Source organism: Heloderma suspectum, chromosome 5 (genome assembly GCF_057233095.1).
Source record: "Heloderma suspectum isolate Gila_16-S chromosome 5, 16-S_ref, whole genome shotgun sequence".
Classification (NCBI taxonomy): Eukaryota; Metazoa; Chordata; class Lepidosauria; order Squamata; family Helodermatidae; genus Heloderma; species Heloderma suspectum.
In genome coordinates this window covers 199,948,679-199,965,400 of record NC_139462.1, presented here as the reverse complement: position 1 = coordinate 199,965,400, position 16,722 = coordinate 199,948,679, and the positions used below count along the sequence as shown (strand labels likewise).

The following is a 16,722-nucleotide window of genomic DNA, read 5'->3' as shown; positions in this document are numbered from 1 at the left end:
CAGCTTTTGCACTCTCCACTTTCACCCTCAACAAGAGGCTCTTGAGATCCCCTTCGCTTTCTGCCATTAGGCATTTCGTCTGCATATCAGAGATTGTTGATAATTCTCCCGGCAATCTTAAATCCGACCTGTGATTCATCCAACCCGGCGTTTCTCATGATGTACTCTACATATAAGTTAAATAAGCAGGGCGACAATATGCAGCCTTGTCATACTCCTTTCCCAATTTTGAACCAATCGGTTGTTCCATGTCCGGTTCTTACTGTTGCTTCTTGACCCTTGTACAGGTTTCTCAGGAGACAGGTAAGGTGGTCTGGTACTCCCATCTCTTTAAGAATTTGCCACAGTTTGTTGTGATCCACACAATCAAAGGCTTTAGCATAGTCAATGAAGCAGAAATAGACGTTTTTCTGGAATTCTCTTGCTTTCTCCATGATCCAGCAAATGTTGGCAATTTGATCTCTAGTTCCTCTGCCTCTTCGAAACCCAGCTTGAACTTCCGGTAGTTCTCGGTTCACATACTGCTGAAGCCTAGCTTGTAGGATTTTGAGCATAACCTTGTTGACATGTGAAATGAGCACAATTGTACGGTAGTTTGAATACTCTTTGGCATTGCCCTTCTTTGGAATTGGAATGTAAACTGACCTTTTCCAGTCTTGTGGCCACTGTTGAGTGTTCCAAATGTGTTGGCATATTGAGTGCAGCACTTTAACAGCATCATCTTTTAGGATTTTAAATAGCTCAGCTGGAACACTGTCATCTCCGCTAGCTTTGTTGTTACTAATGCTTCCTAAGGCCCACTTGACTTCACTCTCGAGGATGTCCGGCTCAAGTTCAGTGACCGCGCTATCATGGCTATCAGGGACATTAGGATCTTTCCTGTATAGTTCTTCTGTGTATTCTTTCCACCTCTTCTTAATCTCATCTGCTTCTTTTAGGTCCCTGCCTTCTTTGTCCTTTATCATGCCCGTCTTTGCACTAAATATTCCCTTGAGATCTCTGATTTTCTTGAAGAGATCTCTAGTCTTTCCCATTCTGTTGTTTTCCTCCATTTCTTTGCATTGTTCATTTAAGAAGGCCTTCTTGTCTCTCCTTGCTATTCTCTGGAACTCTGCATTCAGTTGGATATATCTTCCCCTTTCTCCCTTGCTTTTTGCTTCCCTTCTTTCCTCAGCTACTTGTAAAGCCTCCTCAGACAGCCACTTTGCTTTCTTGCATTTCTTTTTCTTTGGGATCGATTGAGTTGCTACCTCCTGAACAATGTTACGGACCTCCGTCCATAGTTCCTCAGGCACTCTGTCTATCAGGTCTAATCCCTTAAATCTATTCCTCACCTCCACTGTATATTCATAAGGGATATGATTTAGGTCATACCTGAATGGTTTAGTGGTTTTCCCTACGTTCTTCAATTTAAGCCGGAATTTTGCAATAAGAAGCTTATGATCTGAGCCACAGTCAGCTCCAGGTCTTGTTTTTACTGACTGTATAGAGCTTCTTCATCTTTGGCGGCAAAGGACATAATCAATCTGATTTCGATATTGACCATCTGGTGATGTCCATGTGTAGAGTCACCTTTTGTGCTGTTGGAAAAGAGTGTTTGCTATGATCAGCATGTTCTCTTGGCAAAACTCTATTAGCTTTTGTCCTGTTTCATTTTGTACACCAAGGCCATGCTTGCCTGTTATCCTGGTGATTTCTTGACTTCCTACTTTAGCATGCCAATCCCCTATGATGAAAAGGACATCTTTTTTTGGTGTTAGTTCTAGAAAGCATTGTAGGTCTTCATAGAACCGATCAACCTCAGCTTCTTCGGCCTCAGTGGTTGGGGCATAGACTTGAATTACTGTGATGTTGAATGGTTTGCCTTGGATTCGTACTGAGTTCATTCTATTGTTTTTGAGATTGTACCCCAGTACTGCTTTTCCTACCCTTTTGTTGACTATGAGTGCTACTCCATTTCTTCTAAGGGATTCTTGCCCACAATAGTAGATATGATGGTCACCTGAATTAAATTCACCCATGCTTGTCCATTTAGTTCGCTGATTCCCAAGATGTTGATGTTCAATCTTGCTATCTCATGTTTGACCACCTCTAGCTTACCTTGATTCATTGTTCTTACATTCCAGGTTCCTAAACAGTATTGTTCTTTACAGCATCAGATTTTCTTTTCACCACCAGACACATCCACAGCTGAATGTCCTTTCGGCTTTTGCCCATCCGCTTCACTCTTTCTAGCGCTACTTGGAAATTCCCTCTGCTCTTCCCCAGTAGTATATTGGACACCTTCTGACCTGAGGGGCTCATCTTCTGGCATCATCTCTTTTAGCCTTGTGATACATTCCATGGGGTTTTCTTGGCAAGAATACTGGAGTGGGTTGCCATTTCCTTCTCCAGTGGACCACATTTTGTCGGAACTCTCCACCATGACCTGTCCGTCTTGGGTGGCCCTGGACAGCATAGCTTATGGCTTCACTGAGTTACGCAAGCCCCTTCGCCACAACAAGGCAGTGATCTATGAAGGGGCCAAGGCAGAATACTATCCTCATTATGCTTGTGTGAAGACCCATACAAGTACTTGAAAAAATCATTAGATGATAAGTGTAGTACAACTGAAGATTGGATTGTCACCAGTTGCCACTGTTGTTAACCATAGTTAAACTGCTTGCTACTCTTAATTCTTCATCAAAATAGGCCTAGAAGTGGGAAAGTTTACAAGCACCACTTTAATTAACAGTATTAAGATGCAAAGGTATAGAATGCTGATTTAATCTACCAGAAGTTTTTTCTCTCTCTCAAGGGGTCCTAATTAATTAGTATCTTTACATTTTATTTAGCAACACATTATCTTCAGAGATGAATAAACAAAGGCATCCAGCCACAGCAAAGAATCAGGACTGATATGAGCAGGGCTGCCTTGAAAAGAACAGTGTATAAATTATGTTGACTTGCTAACTCAAGCAATGATAAAAATGGCTGATAACTGGCAAGCATCAGGCTGCTTTATTTTATTCACATTCAAATAGCAGTATTAGACAACATTCAGTATGCTCACTGTTGTCCAGTTCTTTTCAGTCTTTTGTGGTGTCTTACTTATATCCTGTCACCACAGAAAACAAAATAACCTTTTTTTTCCATTGGCATTTCGCAGTTAGGGCCCGGTGGCATTTGCTCACTGTACTTTTCTTGCTTGCACCGCACACAAAATTGATTTCATGTCCACCACTAACCCGGATGTGCTATTCCTTCAGCAAACAGCCTGAGGATATCTGTTCGAGGAATAACAGCTTTCAATCATTCCCCCTGCAAAAAAAGGCTAAGAAGAATGGCATCTTACCTGGTGTGTGATCCTTGGCTGGGCCTCCATGTTCTATGACAGCCCTGTTGCCAATGTGCCAATCAAATTTGTCTCCAGGATCTTGTGTAAATTTACACGCAGTGGTCCAATCTTGGCCTTGTGTTTCAAAGTTACAGCTTCCTGGAACAATGGTATATTGGCCTGCCCACATAAGAAACATCACATTTATTTATTTATTTATTTATTTATTATTAAAGCTATTTATAGATCACTGACACCTGCTCACAAAGTGGTTTACAACAAATTAAAAATACATATGGAAAACAATCCATGCAAACTAAAACAACTCAAGTAAAACAATAAAAAGCAAAATTGGAACAACATAAAAAGCAACCGTAACAAATCGTATGTTCTAATATTGACTCAAGTCTTCCCATGCTCCTGAAAATGGAACCAAAATGGCACCACAGGAGACTCAGAGTTAACCCTGAGGTTTGCAAATATGCAAACAAATCTTTAGAAAAAAAAACAGAAGGGGTTGTATGTGAAAAAAAATCCCAAACAGCCCCAAGTACAATATTAAAACTACAGATAAACTAACCATCCTGAAAAGAACTAAACTTTCAAGAAATTAAATGCCTGGATCAATAAGAACATTTTTTTGCCAAAAAGATTGCAGCATGGGTGCTAGGTAGGTGTGCCACTTTAGGGAGGGCATTCCATAATTGGGGTGCAACTGCTGAGAGAGCCCTTCCTTTTGTTTTTAAATAGTGTACCTCTCATAAAGGTGGCACTTGGAGAAGAACCTGAGTAAAAGCATGGGCAGGCTGATGTGGGAAGTGGTGCTAGTCCAGGAATTGAGGTTCCGAGGCATTTAGGGCTTTAATTGCAAGTACCAGCACCTTGAATTGGGCCTGGAAGCAAGCACGTAGCAAAGGAAGTATGATATCCATAAACTTGGCCATACCAGTCAAAATTCTGGGGGCTGTATCTAATTTGGAGGTTACCAGAGCATGGATTACTATTGCCAGACTATCCCAGTCCAGAAATAGTCACAACTGGTAAACCAGCTGAAGCTAGTAAAAGGCACCATCTATAGTGAGAAAGGTAACCCAGATTGGACAGCTACTCTTTCAGAGGGAGGGAGAGCAACCCCAGGAAAACAGGCCAAATACCAATTTCCCTGACTTGAAAACATTCTACCCACAGGTCCTCCATCTTGTCAGCCTATTGGCCTTCAATCCAGTCCATTACTACATCTAGGTACCAGTTCAGCATCTTCACAGCCTCACCTGGCTCAGATGAAAAGGAGAAATAGAGTTGAGTGTCATCAGCAGTGGGGTAGCCTGTTGTTGCTAGTGATTAGATCATTTAGGTATGTGTAAAGTGATGTACATTCAGGGCAAAAAAGAAATAAATCCTAGTTTCAGACATTTGTGATAATGTGAGTTGAATGGTTAACCAGGCAGTGTACACAATTCCCCCATAGTATGGACATTCTCTAGTGTGTCTTTGAGATTATGCACATTACCTGGAGAATGTACAAAATGCAGTCAAGATATGTGTATTCCCCAAAGCATGCTGGACATTATACATATTGTGTAGAAAATGTACAAAATACTGTCAAGATTTGCACATTCCCCAAGGCCTGTTGGAGATTATGCGTAATGGCCAGAGACTGTACAGAACCCTGCTGAGATATGCACATTCTCAAGACCTGTTGGGGAGAATGTATATTGTCTGGGATTCCCTCAACATGGGAATTGACTGGCACTGCACCATTCCTTCTACATGGACAGATGATGTGCACATTCTCCATGTGGCATGGTGAATGTGCACAATGGCCAGTTGTTATGCCTGTTAGCCATTCAACACACATTACTCCTAACATATGTGCATATGCATGTGAACTGGGTGTAAATCCTGGGGTTGGGGTGGACAGTTTAATGAAAACATCAGTTCAGTGTGTAGAGAAAATAGAGGGATGGAAAGTGGGTGGGGTGGGGTGGGGGTGGAGGGAGGGAGGGAACTTATGACAGAAGTTCATAATATTATGAATGGTATGAAGAGAATGGATAAAGAGAGATTTTTCTAATTTCTCAAAAATACTAGAACTTTGGGTCAGCCAATGACCAAATAGTAAACTGATGAACTGTAAGTTCAGAATGGACAAAAAGAACAACTACTTCACATAATGTATATTAACATGGCATTCACAAGATGTGGTGATGTCCACTAGTTTATATGGCTTTAAAAGAGGATGAGAGAAACTTATGGATAATTGGTCTATCAATCACTAATAGCAGCAGTAGGTAAGTAGACCTCCAGAGGCAGTATATCTCTGCATATTATACTGGAAACAGACAATGGGGAGAAGGCTCCAGCTCATAGGCCCCAAATGTAGGGTTCCCAGAGGCATCAGGATGGCCATTATTGGGAAAAGGGCTTGATGGACCTTTGGTCTGGTTCAGTAGAGTTGTTCTTATACACTGTGCCAGAGCTTCTCATCAGCTAGAACTGCAATGGGGAACCTGCAGCCCTCAGCATCATCTAATATTACAGACACTGTGACTGCAGGCCGACTCTTTGCTGTCTGGACCACCCCTCTTCTGCTTTGTGTGTGTGTGTGTGCAAGACAGAGAGGGAATATGCAAACCTGTAACGCTGCAGGTCTGGTTCCACCCATCATCAACTCTGGCTCTGCACACCATTAGGTATGGTCCCCTACTGACTTTTCCATGGGGGCAACAGCCCTTCATAGGAAAACATTTCCCAGCTCCTGAGCTAGAGAGTGGCATAGATCAAATTTTTAAAAGAAATAATGAATTTACATATGGATAAATGCAACTACTTGATGGGCTATTTGGAAGTCACTCTTGAATTAGGGAAAGTGCAAATTTTGGTGCAGAATTCTGTTCTGCTTTGCTCATTGGTTCAGCAGCTATGAATCTATTTTAGTTCCGTTCAGTTTCTCATTTTGCTGACCATAAGTTCAGTTCAGCCTGATTCCACATCAATATACAAATTGTATTTTTTAAAGTCTGCATGAAAATTTGTACACATTGTTGTGCACCGTTCTTGCTCATGTATGCATTATGGAAAGCTATTTTCCTAATAATAACGTTTCTGTAAATTATTTTCGCTATTGTGTGCATTTTTGTGCACACTTTCCCCTGGTATATGCACTTTTGTGTGCATTTTTTAGACTGGGGAACTGTAGTGCTCCATTAGGGAAAGTGCAAATTTTGGTGCAGAATTCTGTTCTGGTTTGCTCATTGGTTCAGCAGCTATGAATCTATTTTAGTTCCATTCAGTTTCTCATTTTGCTGACCATAAGTTCAGCTCAGCCTGATTCCACATCAATATACGAATTGTATTTTTTAAAGTCTGCATGAAAATTTGTACACATTGTTGTGCACCCTTCTTGCTCATGTATGCATTATGGAAAGCTATTTTCCTAATAATAATGTTTCTGTAAATTATTTTCACTACTGTGTGCATTTTTGTGCACACTTTCCCCTGGTATATGCACTTTTGTGTGCAATTTTTAGACTGGGGAACTGCAGTGCTCCATTAGGGAAAGTGCAAATTTTGGTGCAGAATTCTGTTCTGGTTTCCTCTTTGGTTCAGCAGCTGAGAATTTGGTAATTCACATAAAACTTCAGATGGAATGAATTTGTCACCCATCCCTACTCTCGAAAAACAAACTCTCTGTTGCCTATTAAGGAGCAAATGCTTGCGTACTTGAAGAAATTGGACTAAAGCATTTCTATATTTAGGCTGGGGAAATAGATTTGGGGAAATGTGACGCATGAAAGAACTTTAGGTCAGAATGTGGATTGCAGTGCTGAAAGTCCACATGTTTCCTGTGTATTTTGTTCATCCTTGTAACTGATAAGCTTTAGAGTGAAGTTGAATTTGAAAAGACGTTAATTTAAATTGATTTTTTCCTTTGGTACCTCAAGAACTCTTGATTTCCCCACTTTTTTTTTATTATGTAACTATAAAATGAATCTAGTCTTCAATTACAAACCACCTTACCTGAGCAAAAGAAATCAATCTAAATAGGCGGGATTAGTTCTGGTACCGTCAACAACCAATAATGAAATATAATAGAATACGCCAGCATTGTTTGTAGAAAGGAAGCAAAGGAGATTTATTTAGCATGCCAGACCAATGCAAAACCATAAAGTATAGTTATTGCAGGGCTACTTGTTAAAACTATTCCCAACTGAATGACGAGTGCAATATTACTCTTGTTTAAATGGGATTGTTGACACTGGCTAGGCCTGAACGAGGGAGATGCAAGACGAGCACAATTGCACAGATTGTTGCCGTGCCATCCAGGTAGTCATAAGGGTGCTACTACAACCCCGGGAGACATGCCTGTTCCACCAGAGGCAGCAAATCATGATCAAGCCAAGACTTAGGCTGCCTTTCCTTTCCACATATAGCCAGCCACACTAGAAGCTGCTTCCACATAGCGAAGATCTCATACAAGGGAGTGCAGTTAAATAACATAACCTCCTGGGCTAGGCAAACTGCATAGTGTCCCCAGCCCCCCAACCGGCACTATAGACACTGATCAGTTGGGATTTCTTTACTCCTGTAAGGCCCAGACTCCTCATTCACTGTGGCACCAGGGCAGGTATCAGACATTGTTATTGGAGTTATTGGTCTCATCTCTGCTGCCTGTACTACAATGCCACCCATACAATGGGCAGCGATAGTGCTGCCACTCTTCAGCCCAGCTGGAGCAGATGATCTGAGGAGCCAATAAGTACCTGGTTGGCTCTATATAACCATTGCTGCAGGCTGGTTTTCTCAGTCTGAGCAACTAACCTCACTGAGTTTCACTGCCTTGCCTAGTCTCAGCCTCGTCTTTCTGCTCTGGAATCACCATCCTTTCATTGACCACATCCTCTGCCTCTGCCCCTTTGGATCCTTGTCTGCCTTCTCTGGATCCTGACCACTAGCTTACCTTGGGCCAGGGGTGGGCAACTTGTGGCACTCCAGATGTTGTTTGTCTGCAGCTTTCATCAGCCTTAGCCAGCATAACCAATGGCGTCTCAGGAAAAGAGGACTGGATGAATATGGGGTGCCAATTAGTGGGGTAGTTCATCAGGGAACCCAGCTATCTGCTTGGGCAGTCCAGATCGGTGGTCCATATCCATTAGTGCCATCTGCTCCCTGGCTTCCCCCTCCTTAGACTGGGCTGCTGATTCAGCAGAACTAGATGGAGGGAGGATCCTGGAGCCTGGATTGAATGGCCAACTGCCAGGGGCCAGAAGACTTTGCAGATCAATGGACACATTCACCATTAGCTAACCCCTGAGTCCATCTGCAGCTCCTTCTGACTCCTCCTTCAGGAGAGAAGACCCTCAAAGCTAGGGATGTACGAAATGTACTTACCTTTCCACAGATTATGTTTATGGTGGGGCGGGAGGCATTCCGTCCCTCCCCCCAGAATCCTCGACGGGGGGGGAGGCGATCCATCCCTCCCCCCCGGCATCCTCGATAGCTGGCTGTGCTCTGCGGCGGCTCTGCGGAGCAGCCGTCCAGGCCCAGGCCAGAGCCGTCTGCAACCGGATTTCCGGCCGTGGAGGGCTCTGGGTAAAAACAAAACAAAACAAATTCCACGTACGCAAATGGCGGCGGCTACGGCCGCCGCCATTTGCGTTCCTTATTTTTGGCCATCTTAGTCTATGTAAATATTTATGTAGACTATTATGGCGAAAATAAAGGGGAACGCAAAATAAAGGGGAATGCAAAATAAGACAGCCAAAAATAAGGAACACAAATGGCGGCGGCCGTAGCCGCCGTCATTTGCGTACGCGTTTTTTTTTTACCCAGCTGTGATAGGCTATGTAAATCTTTACGTAGCCTATCACGTCTCTGTAAAAAAAAAACAAAAAAACTCCAGACTGCAAATGGTGGCGGTGGCAGCCAGTTGGAAGACCAGCCACCATAGCCGCCGCCGCCGAAACCGCCACTGGAGCCGCCGCCGCCCAGAACATCTGCCCCAGGTAAGTCTTGTCCCGGGGGGGGGGAATCCGTGGGGGGGTGGCAGGCTGTTCCGCCACAGATTTTGGGGGGCCGAATGCACTGGCATTTGGCCTCACCGAGATCCGTGGTGGAATTCTCTGACATCCCTACTCAAAGCTTGGCCAACTGCTAAGGACCAGAAGAGGCTGCCCTATATATCTCCATATATTCCTGGTATACCTTTGCATGTAAACTACTTTGGTAACTAACCTTGGCATTAAAAATGGGGTATAAACTTGTAATGGGAAAACTGACCTCATCATAATTCATAATTGCTCACCAAGGTATGAATAATTATAAATTAAACCATTTTTTTCTGTTATTACGAGATTTCACACTATCTTTGAATTTTGGGACATGCACCTTATCAAAGTGTATCTAGGGAACATGACAAGGATATATGGTGTTGTTTTCTAACCTTGTGCATCATGACCTGAGAGTAAGCCCCATTGAACTCAGTGGGACTTACTTCTGAGTAGACATATATTGGATTGCTCTGTTAGTTACTCTTTGTCAGAGAACCAATCAGTAATGAAGTTTTAGAAACCTTTTAGAAGGCTATGACATTTGGGCTGCTTCTGCCCACCTCCATGTCAATTGACTTCAAGTATAAAAAAAGGGAAACATCCCCAGTTGGAGAAGGATGCAGTCAGGAATGACTGCTCATCTCAGGAGGAAATTTGCAGGCAAGGAGACTGTTCCACAAGCAGCCCCTGAGACTCCTCCCAATTTTAGCCATATCATGAACCCCATAGCCTTCTAAAAGGTTTCTAAAACTTCATAACTGATTGGTTCTCTGACAAAAAGTAACTAACAGAGCAATCCAATATATGTCTACTCAGAAGTAAGTCTCACTGAGTTCAATGGGGCTTACTCTCAGGTCAATGGGTATAGGACTACAGACTAAACGGTTAAAGTAAAATCATTCTAAGCACACACACATTACCAATGGAACATTTTCATTTCCCTCAGGAAGTGAAGAGTTACAGCATACAGCATCTGAGCACATGCAAAGATGGTGGAGCTTGGTTGCTTAGTGTAGCAGGCAACAAAAAGTGTAGTCAAAATATTAATGTATGTTGGATCAAATCCATGGCTCATACATTCAAAAACTACGAACTTACTAGATTCAACTTATGAACCAATTAATTAATTCTGAGTTTTGGTGGCTAGTATAAACAGACTGCACCTTTACTACCATGTCTTCCTAGACAGTATCTGGGTCTTTGGTACTGGGACCAGATTTGGTGTTGATCCCTCCTTTGAGTTGGTGTCAAATTCACTGGATGACAAATCTAAATTTAAGCTGCAACCCTATACACACTTATCTAGGAGTAAGTCCCACTGAATGCATTGGGACTTATTATTTTTGAGTTGAAATACAAAGGTTTGTGCTGTTAATCACTAACATCCTATTGAATGCATTAAGCACATTCATAGGTTTCTCCCACTGTATGTCTGATGAGGCACACTCTTGGCTACCAAAGCTCATGAAACAATACATTTGCTTTTCAGATGTCACAAAAATTTTGATAGATAACACTGCTATTCTTCTAGGATCACTGCCACTGAAATGGATGGGGCTTGAACTGCACAATCCTATACATGTCTACTCAGAAGTAGTCCAGTTGAATTCAGTGGGACTTATTCCCATTCTAGTGGGTTTAGCGTTGTAGCCAAAAGTGCTTCACTTTTGCCCTATTGTTGTACTTCATGATTTCATCCTTTCTAAAATGATAAAATCACCTGACTACAGGAATTTAATTATAATACCTTGCCAGTGTAATTCAGTTAAGATCATTATGTGCAGAGTTGATGAAGTCAGCTAGCTGCTTGTACCTTCCCGGCATTCTTTTCTTTTTTGATGTAAACCAAGTCTATTTACAGGTGATGGGAAAAGGACTCTTCCATTTGTCTCTAAAATTGCTTTATTTCAATATGCCAAGGCATTTGACTACATGGTTTATCTACACTGAGGCCTGCTATTAATAAAACCTATGCATAATTGAATGCAGTTCAAAAAAATTGAAAGTGCTTTCAATGTGTGTGCAGTTTCCCCTACATCAGTGCCATTACTGATTTTTAAAGGGCATAAAAACTTCATGAGACTGTCCAATTGGAAGGCAGGGAAGAATGTTCACATGGTAAAAATAAATCACTGCCTCCTCTTCTTTCTTCTTTGCTTTTCTTATAATATCACAGCTGCAGTTCCATTAATTTAAGTGGGAATTTACCCGTGTGCAGTGTGTGTTTTCAGTCTGCATTGATAGGAATATACATAATGCCAGTGAGGCTAATTTGAAATATAAAAATGCATTTAATCCAGTTTACCCTGGAAAAGAGGGGCCGCTAATCTTGGTTAGTGGCTTCAGAGGCCTCAAGGAAAAGTAGTGAAATTGGAGGTCAACCCTGCCTAGGTCTTTGTTTTTTGAGAGAATAAGGGAAGAATACAATTAGAAGTACAAAAGATTAGAGTACTGGAGGCAAATGGTAAACTCTCCTCATGACTAGCCATGTCAGGGGCAATCACCTTGAGCCACTCGTTTGCTGGTAACACAAACACCATCCCCAGCCAAGAAAATAAGGGAACAGTAATCGTAGATAAGGCATGGCATAACTGGGAATGGAGCATTCCGTAAATTATTTTATTCTACTTTATTAAGAGCAACCCAAAGCTCTCTACTAGAAGCATCCTCATGCTACAGAACTGTAATCAAGTGTCAAAGACCAAATAGGTCCACCACCACCCTGCAAGCCAACAACAATGTCTTATTATCAATATGATAAATCAGGCAAACCAACAAGGTATGCTCTCTTATAATGACCCTACCTAGGCAATTATTTATTTTCGCTCATTCTAGAGATGCTTCAGGAAGCATTCGTATACAAAATGTCCTGATCCACCCCTCTTAGATTAATGTGCTATTCAACTTCGCGATCCAACAGATTTTGCATTTCTGAATATTATGACTCAGTTTTCAGTAGTTTCAACATATCAAAATATGCATTTAAATGCACCTTTGGAGACAGAAGAGACATTTAAATATATATTTGGAGGAATAAATACACCTGAGAGAAAAATACACATTTAAGCATGTATTAAATATGGATTTTGAGAGGATTTTTAAAAGTTGCAGACTAATGTAGAAATGGAACAGAACAGAATTATAGATAAGCACATGCAAAAATGACACAGACTGGAAAAAGACAGATTCTTCCATTCCCTAGCTCATTTTTTCCTGTGCTGTTTTATTGCAGTTCACATGGCGAGAGCAGAAATACATCTGCTGGGAAATTACAGTACTCTGAATGCTATGAGGCTGCACACTCACTGTCATACTCAATGCTACAAAACAGTTCACTGAGCAGAAAAGGGACACATGATCTGGAGAAACAGAACCTATACAAGGCAAAATAAACAAGTACTGCATCATAATCCTATTTATTTATTTATCTATTTATTAAATTTATTAATTGCTCATCTGGCTGGTCACCCAGCCACTCTGGGTGATGTATAATAATAAAAACAGTTTAAAACAATAAAATTCTACATTAAAAACATCATATTTCTAAAAATACCCTAACCCACCCCAAATGTCTGCCTGAACAACCACGTTTTTAATGCATGGCGGAAGCTCATTAAAGAGCAATCCTATACATGTCTACCTGGAAATAAGCCCATTTATTTATTTATTTATTTATTTATCATGTTTATATGGCTGCCAATCAACATACATTCTTTGGGTGACTTACAAAACCAAGAATGAAGAACAATAGTATGATGAAAATACAACACAAACAGTAAAATCCATCTTTAAAAACCCTTTCCTTTCTAGCAGTGTAAAAATGAGACCAATTGGGAGCAAAGTGTACACACACACACTATTGTTTAAAAAGCCTGAGTGAATTTAAAAGGTCTTTGTCTGGCACCAAAAAGATGATAAAGGAAGTGCCAGGCTAGTCTCTGTGGAGAGTTCAATGGGACATAGTCCCAGATAAGTTGGTATAGGCTTGCAGCCTTAAAATACACCAGCAAAGGATGCAATCCTATGCTGATTAAGGGTGCATCCCTATGCACATTTAGACAGAAAAAAGTCCTACAACCCCAGCACTCCCCAGGCAGCGATGTTGGCTGAGGAATGCTGGGAGTTGTATGACTTTTTTCTGTCTACACATGCATAGGATTGTGCCCTATGCGGCATTGAAAACAGTGGATACACTGAATACAGTGGAACTTAATTCTGATCTGAATAAACATGTGTAGGCTTGCCCTGAAAGTGCTCCAAATGCCCAAGGATCAGAGGGAGGTGGAGCACCTATTATATCCTGTCCTCTCATAGCCTATTATTAAACCAAAAGTATAGTGCTCTACTTTGAATGTTTACTTTTACATTCTGTATGAAACAGTCCTTTTACATCTTGTATGAAAACCTTTCATCCATTGTTACAAAGTCTGGATGGCTTTAAGGAGGATCAGACTTAATATATGGGATTCTATGCTTCTATTCATTGTCTGAATAAGAAGGGAAAGCAGATGCTATCAGCAGTCAGCGAATGCTTAAAAAAAAAACCCACGAGAAAGCCCAGTGTCCCTATAACAGCATTACAGAATAAATCATCATCTTCATTAGTTTCCTGAGGGATTGTTACAGAGCATTAGATTCCAGATGTGAAGCTTTCATCTTAGTGGCTGTAAAACTTTTCAAGGAATTTCATTTCATTTACCGCCCACTAACCTCTGGACGGTTCACAAAAATACATAATATAAAATGTTTAACATACAAAACTTTAAAAACCAGCATTTTTGAATTTACAGTTTTTTCAAATGTTAGTTTCGTGTGGCAAAAGTTTATTTTCTTTTCTTCAGAATTTGTTCAATATCTAGCATTGATCTGGTAATCATTATATTATTAAGATGGTTAAGACTTTAGCAGAGGTGCCTAAGGATTTTAAAATTTATTTAGCATAGCCAATTCGTCCTTTCAAAACAGGTCCAATTTAAACAAGGCGATGTTAACCACAATTTGCTGCATGGCAAATATTCTCATTGAAAAGCATGGCAGAGGATACAACATTATGGCAAACATTAGATTCCACCTGCTTTTATCTGTCCATACAGATAGCTTGCAAAGGTGAACTGCAATATGCCATGATTTCTGCATTTTATGGTAAACCATTTTGTTTTGATATGTGTCTATCTAATGAATATTATATATGCCTGTTTCATGAGAAATCTCTTACCTTAAAAAAAAAAGAGAGAGTAAATCCTACCTCTAAGAGCTTTGCTGCAGGGGGAAAGGCCTGTTCACATTGCTTTTCTAACTCCTATTTCCATACAAGTCTATAGGGGGTTTCCTTAGTCATGTGAAACTTACTAATTCACACTGAAAGCAGATTCGAGTCAATTTCGCTCTTCCAAGCTTTTAAACTGCTCTAAGCTTGGGAACAGGATCTGTGTCAATTATCCTGGATACTATCCATTAGGTGCCTATGGCAATCATACAACAATGTGCACATCTGTGTTGTAGTCATCATGCTACTGTGAGTTTATTTCTGCTTTCACAGCAGGGGTGGAGAACTGGTAAACTTCCAGATATTGTTGGACTACAACTTTCTGAACTGCTTTGTGTTAATTGCATTAAATGCTTTATGTTAATTGCATTAAAAATGCAGTGCGGTATACAATTTTTCTGAAACAAACTCTCGTCATCCCTAGCCATTGGACATGCTGTCTGGGGCTGATGGAGTTGGAGCCCAACAACATCTGGAAGGCCACAGGTTCTCCAGCCTGTCTCAAAGGGTAGCATTTGATAGTATTTGGCTTTTTTGGCACCTTCAGTGAGAAGGTGAAACCCTTCTCCAAAGGTTGTATTAATTTCTGGGAGGGGCTCAAAGACTTTTCATTGGGTGGTTGGATTTACAGGCTTGTATCCAGTGGTGTCACACTGCCGATAGAAGCATTGCTGTCAGCAGAACTGGAAGGAGGTGATTCCCCCTCACCCCTGCAGCCCCTGAGGTGCCCCCCAAATCTGCTTCAGAGGGGTGGGAAACCCTTTGGAGCAGATTTTCAGGGGACATGGAGAGCCGCTGGGCATGGGGGTGGAGAGAGGGAGACAGTCCTGTTGTGATAATGAACCTCTGATAGCATGATATTGGATTCATTTAACCCACATTTCAGAGAGTTGGCCAAAGGATTTCTTTTATTTTCTTGTTCCTCTTTTTAACTTAAAAATGCTAAGCCATTCCACCAAGTGGTGGCTTGGGCCTGCCCGCAGCAACCCACCTGCTGTACTCTTTGAAAATGTGAGCCAGAATGCAATGGGAACATGTATTCCTCCCCCATGAATTCTCCTATGTTATGATGTAGTGATGTTACAATGGGGTAATTTATCGCCCACATTTTGAAAGCGCAGCCAAGCCACCACTTGAAGTGTCCACTTAGCTTTTGTTTTTTGTTTTAGAAAGGGAAAGGTCCACCTTGGCCACCTTGTCAAAAACTGGCCCCTTGGCCGCCTTGTCAAAAATTAAGCTCACCCCTCACTCCAAAATGCTGTGACTTTCACCTGCCCCTGAAAGTTGTTGACTTCCACAAGGGATTAATGATTTTATTTATTTATTTATTTATTTATTTATTTCTATACTGCCCAATAGACGAAGCTTTCTGGGCAGTTCACAAAAATTAAAACCAGAGAGCACACAATACAACAATATAAAATATATAAAACATTAAAACATTAAAACCACAGTATAACAATTCAACCAGACTAAAACCAGAATAAAACCTGGTTTATTCAGATCCCAGGAAGGTGGCAGAATTCCACCCAGCCCTAACTTGAAGCACTATGAAACCTGCACAATGTGTGTACCACAGGCAATTACAGGTACACGATGCTGTCTCCATGTGTCATGAAAAGCACCCTTACACACCCTTAATGAGCAGATGCAAAGAACAAATGATCTAGGTAAGAATGAGAATTTTTAATACTGATAGTTTTCAGAGGGCAGCTGCTCTGAAATTCTATACTCCTCAAGCTATCTGTTTAGTTTGTTCTTTAATGTTAAAAATCAAGTACATGTTTCTATTTCTGCTAATAAGCTGTCGAGCAATCTACTGATTTCTGGTTATACATCAAACTCAGGCTGCAGTCCTATGCACATTTACCTTTGGGACTTTATTTTGAGTAAACATGCATAGGATTGGGCTGCAGATGGAAATAAAAATTGAGGCACATTAAATACTGGGATATTTGGGCAATTCTGAGTTTCTCAAAAGATTCCTCTCCACACATACACACTCGTCTGAGTGGTAGGGACCATACCAAGATGGAGAAAAACTACTTTAAGGATATCTGATTTGGGCCCAAGTTGCATCTAGATTTTTC

At 41.1% G+C, this 16,722-nt stretch overlaps 1 protein-coding gene across 1 annotated transcript in view; it reads right to left on the bottom strand.

Moving 5' to 3' along the window:
- The window catches only part of MALRD1 (MAM and LDL receptor class A domain containing 1), a 439,175-nt gene that overhangs the window by 125,800 nt on the left and 296,653 nt on the right, over positions 1 to 16,722 (bottom strand). The window contains exon 32 of the mRNA XM_084860474.1: positions 3,335 to 3,496. Coding sequence (XP_084716600.1) covers positions 3,335 to 3,496 — 162 coding nt within the window. The remainder of the gene's footprint in view (positions 1 to 3,334; positions 3,497 to 16,722) is intronic.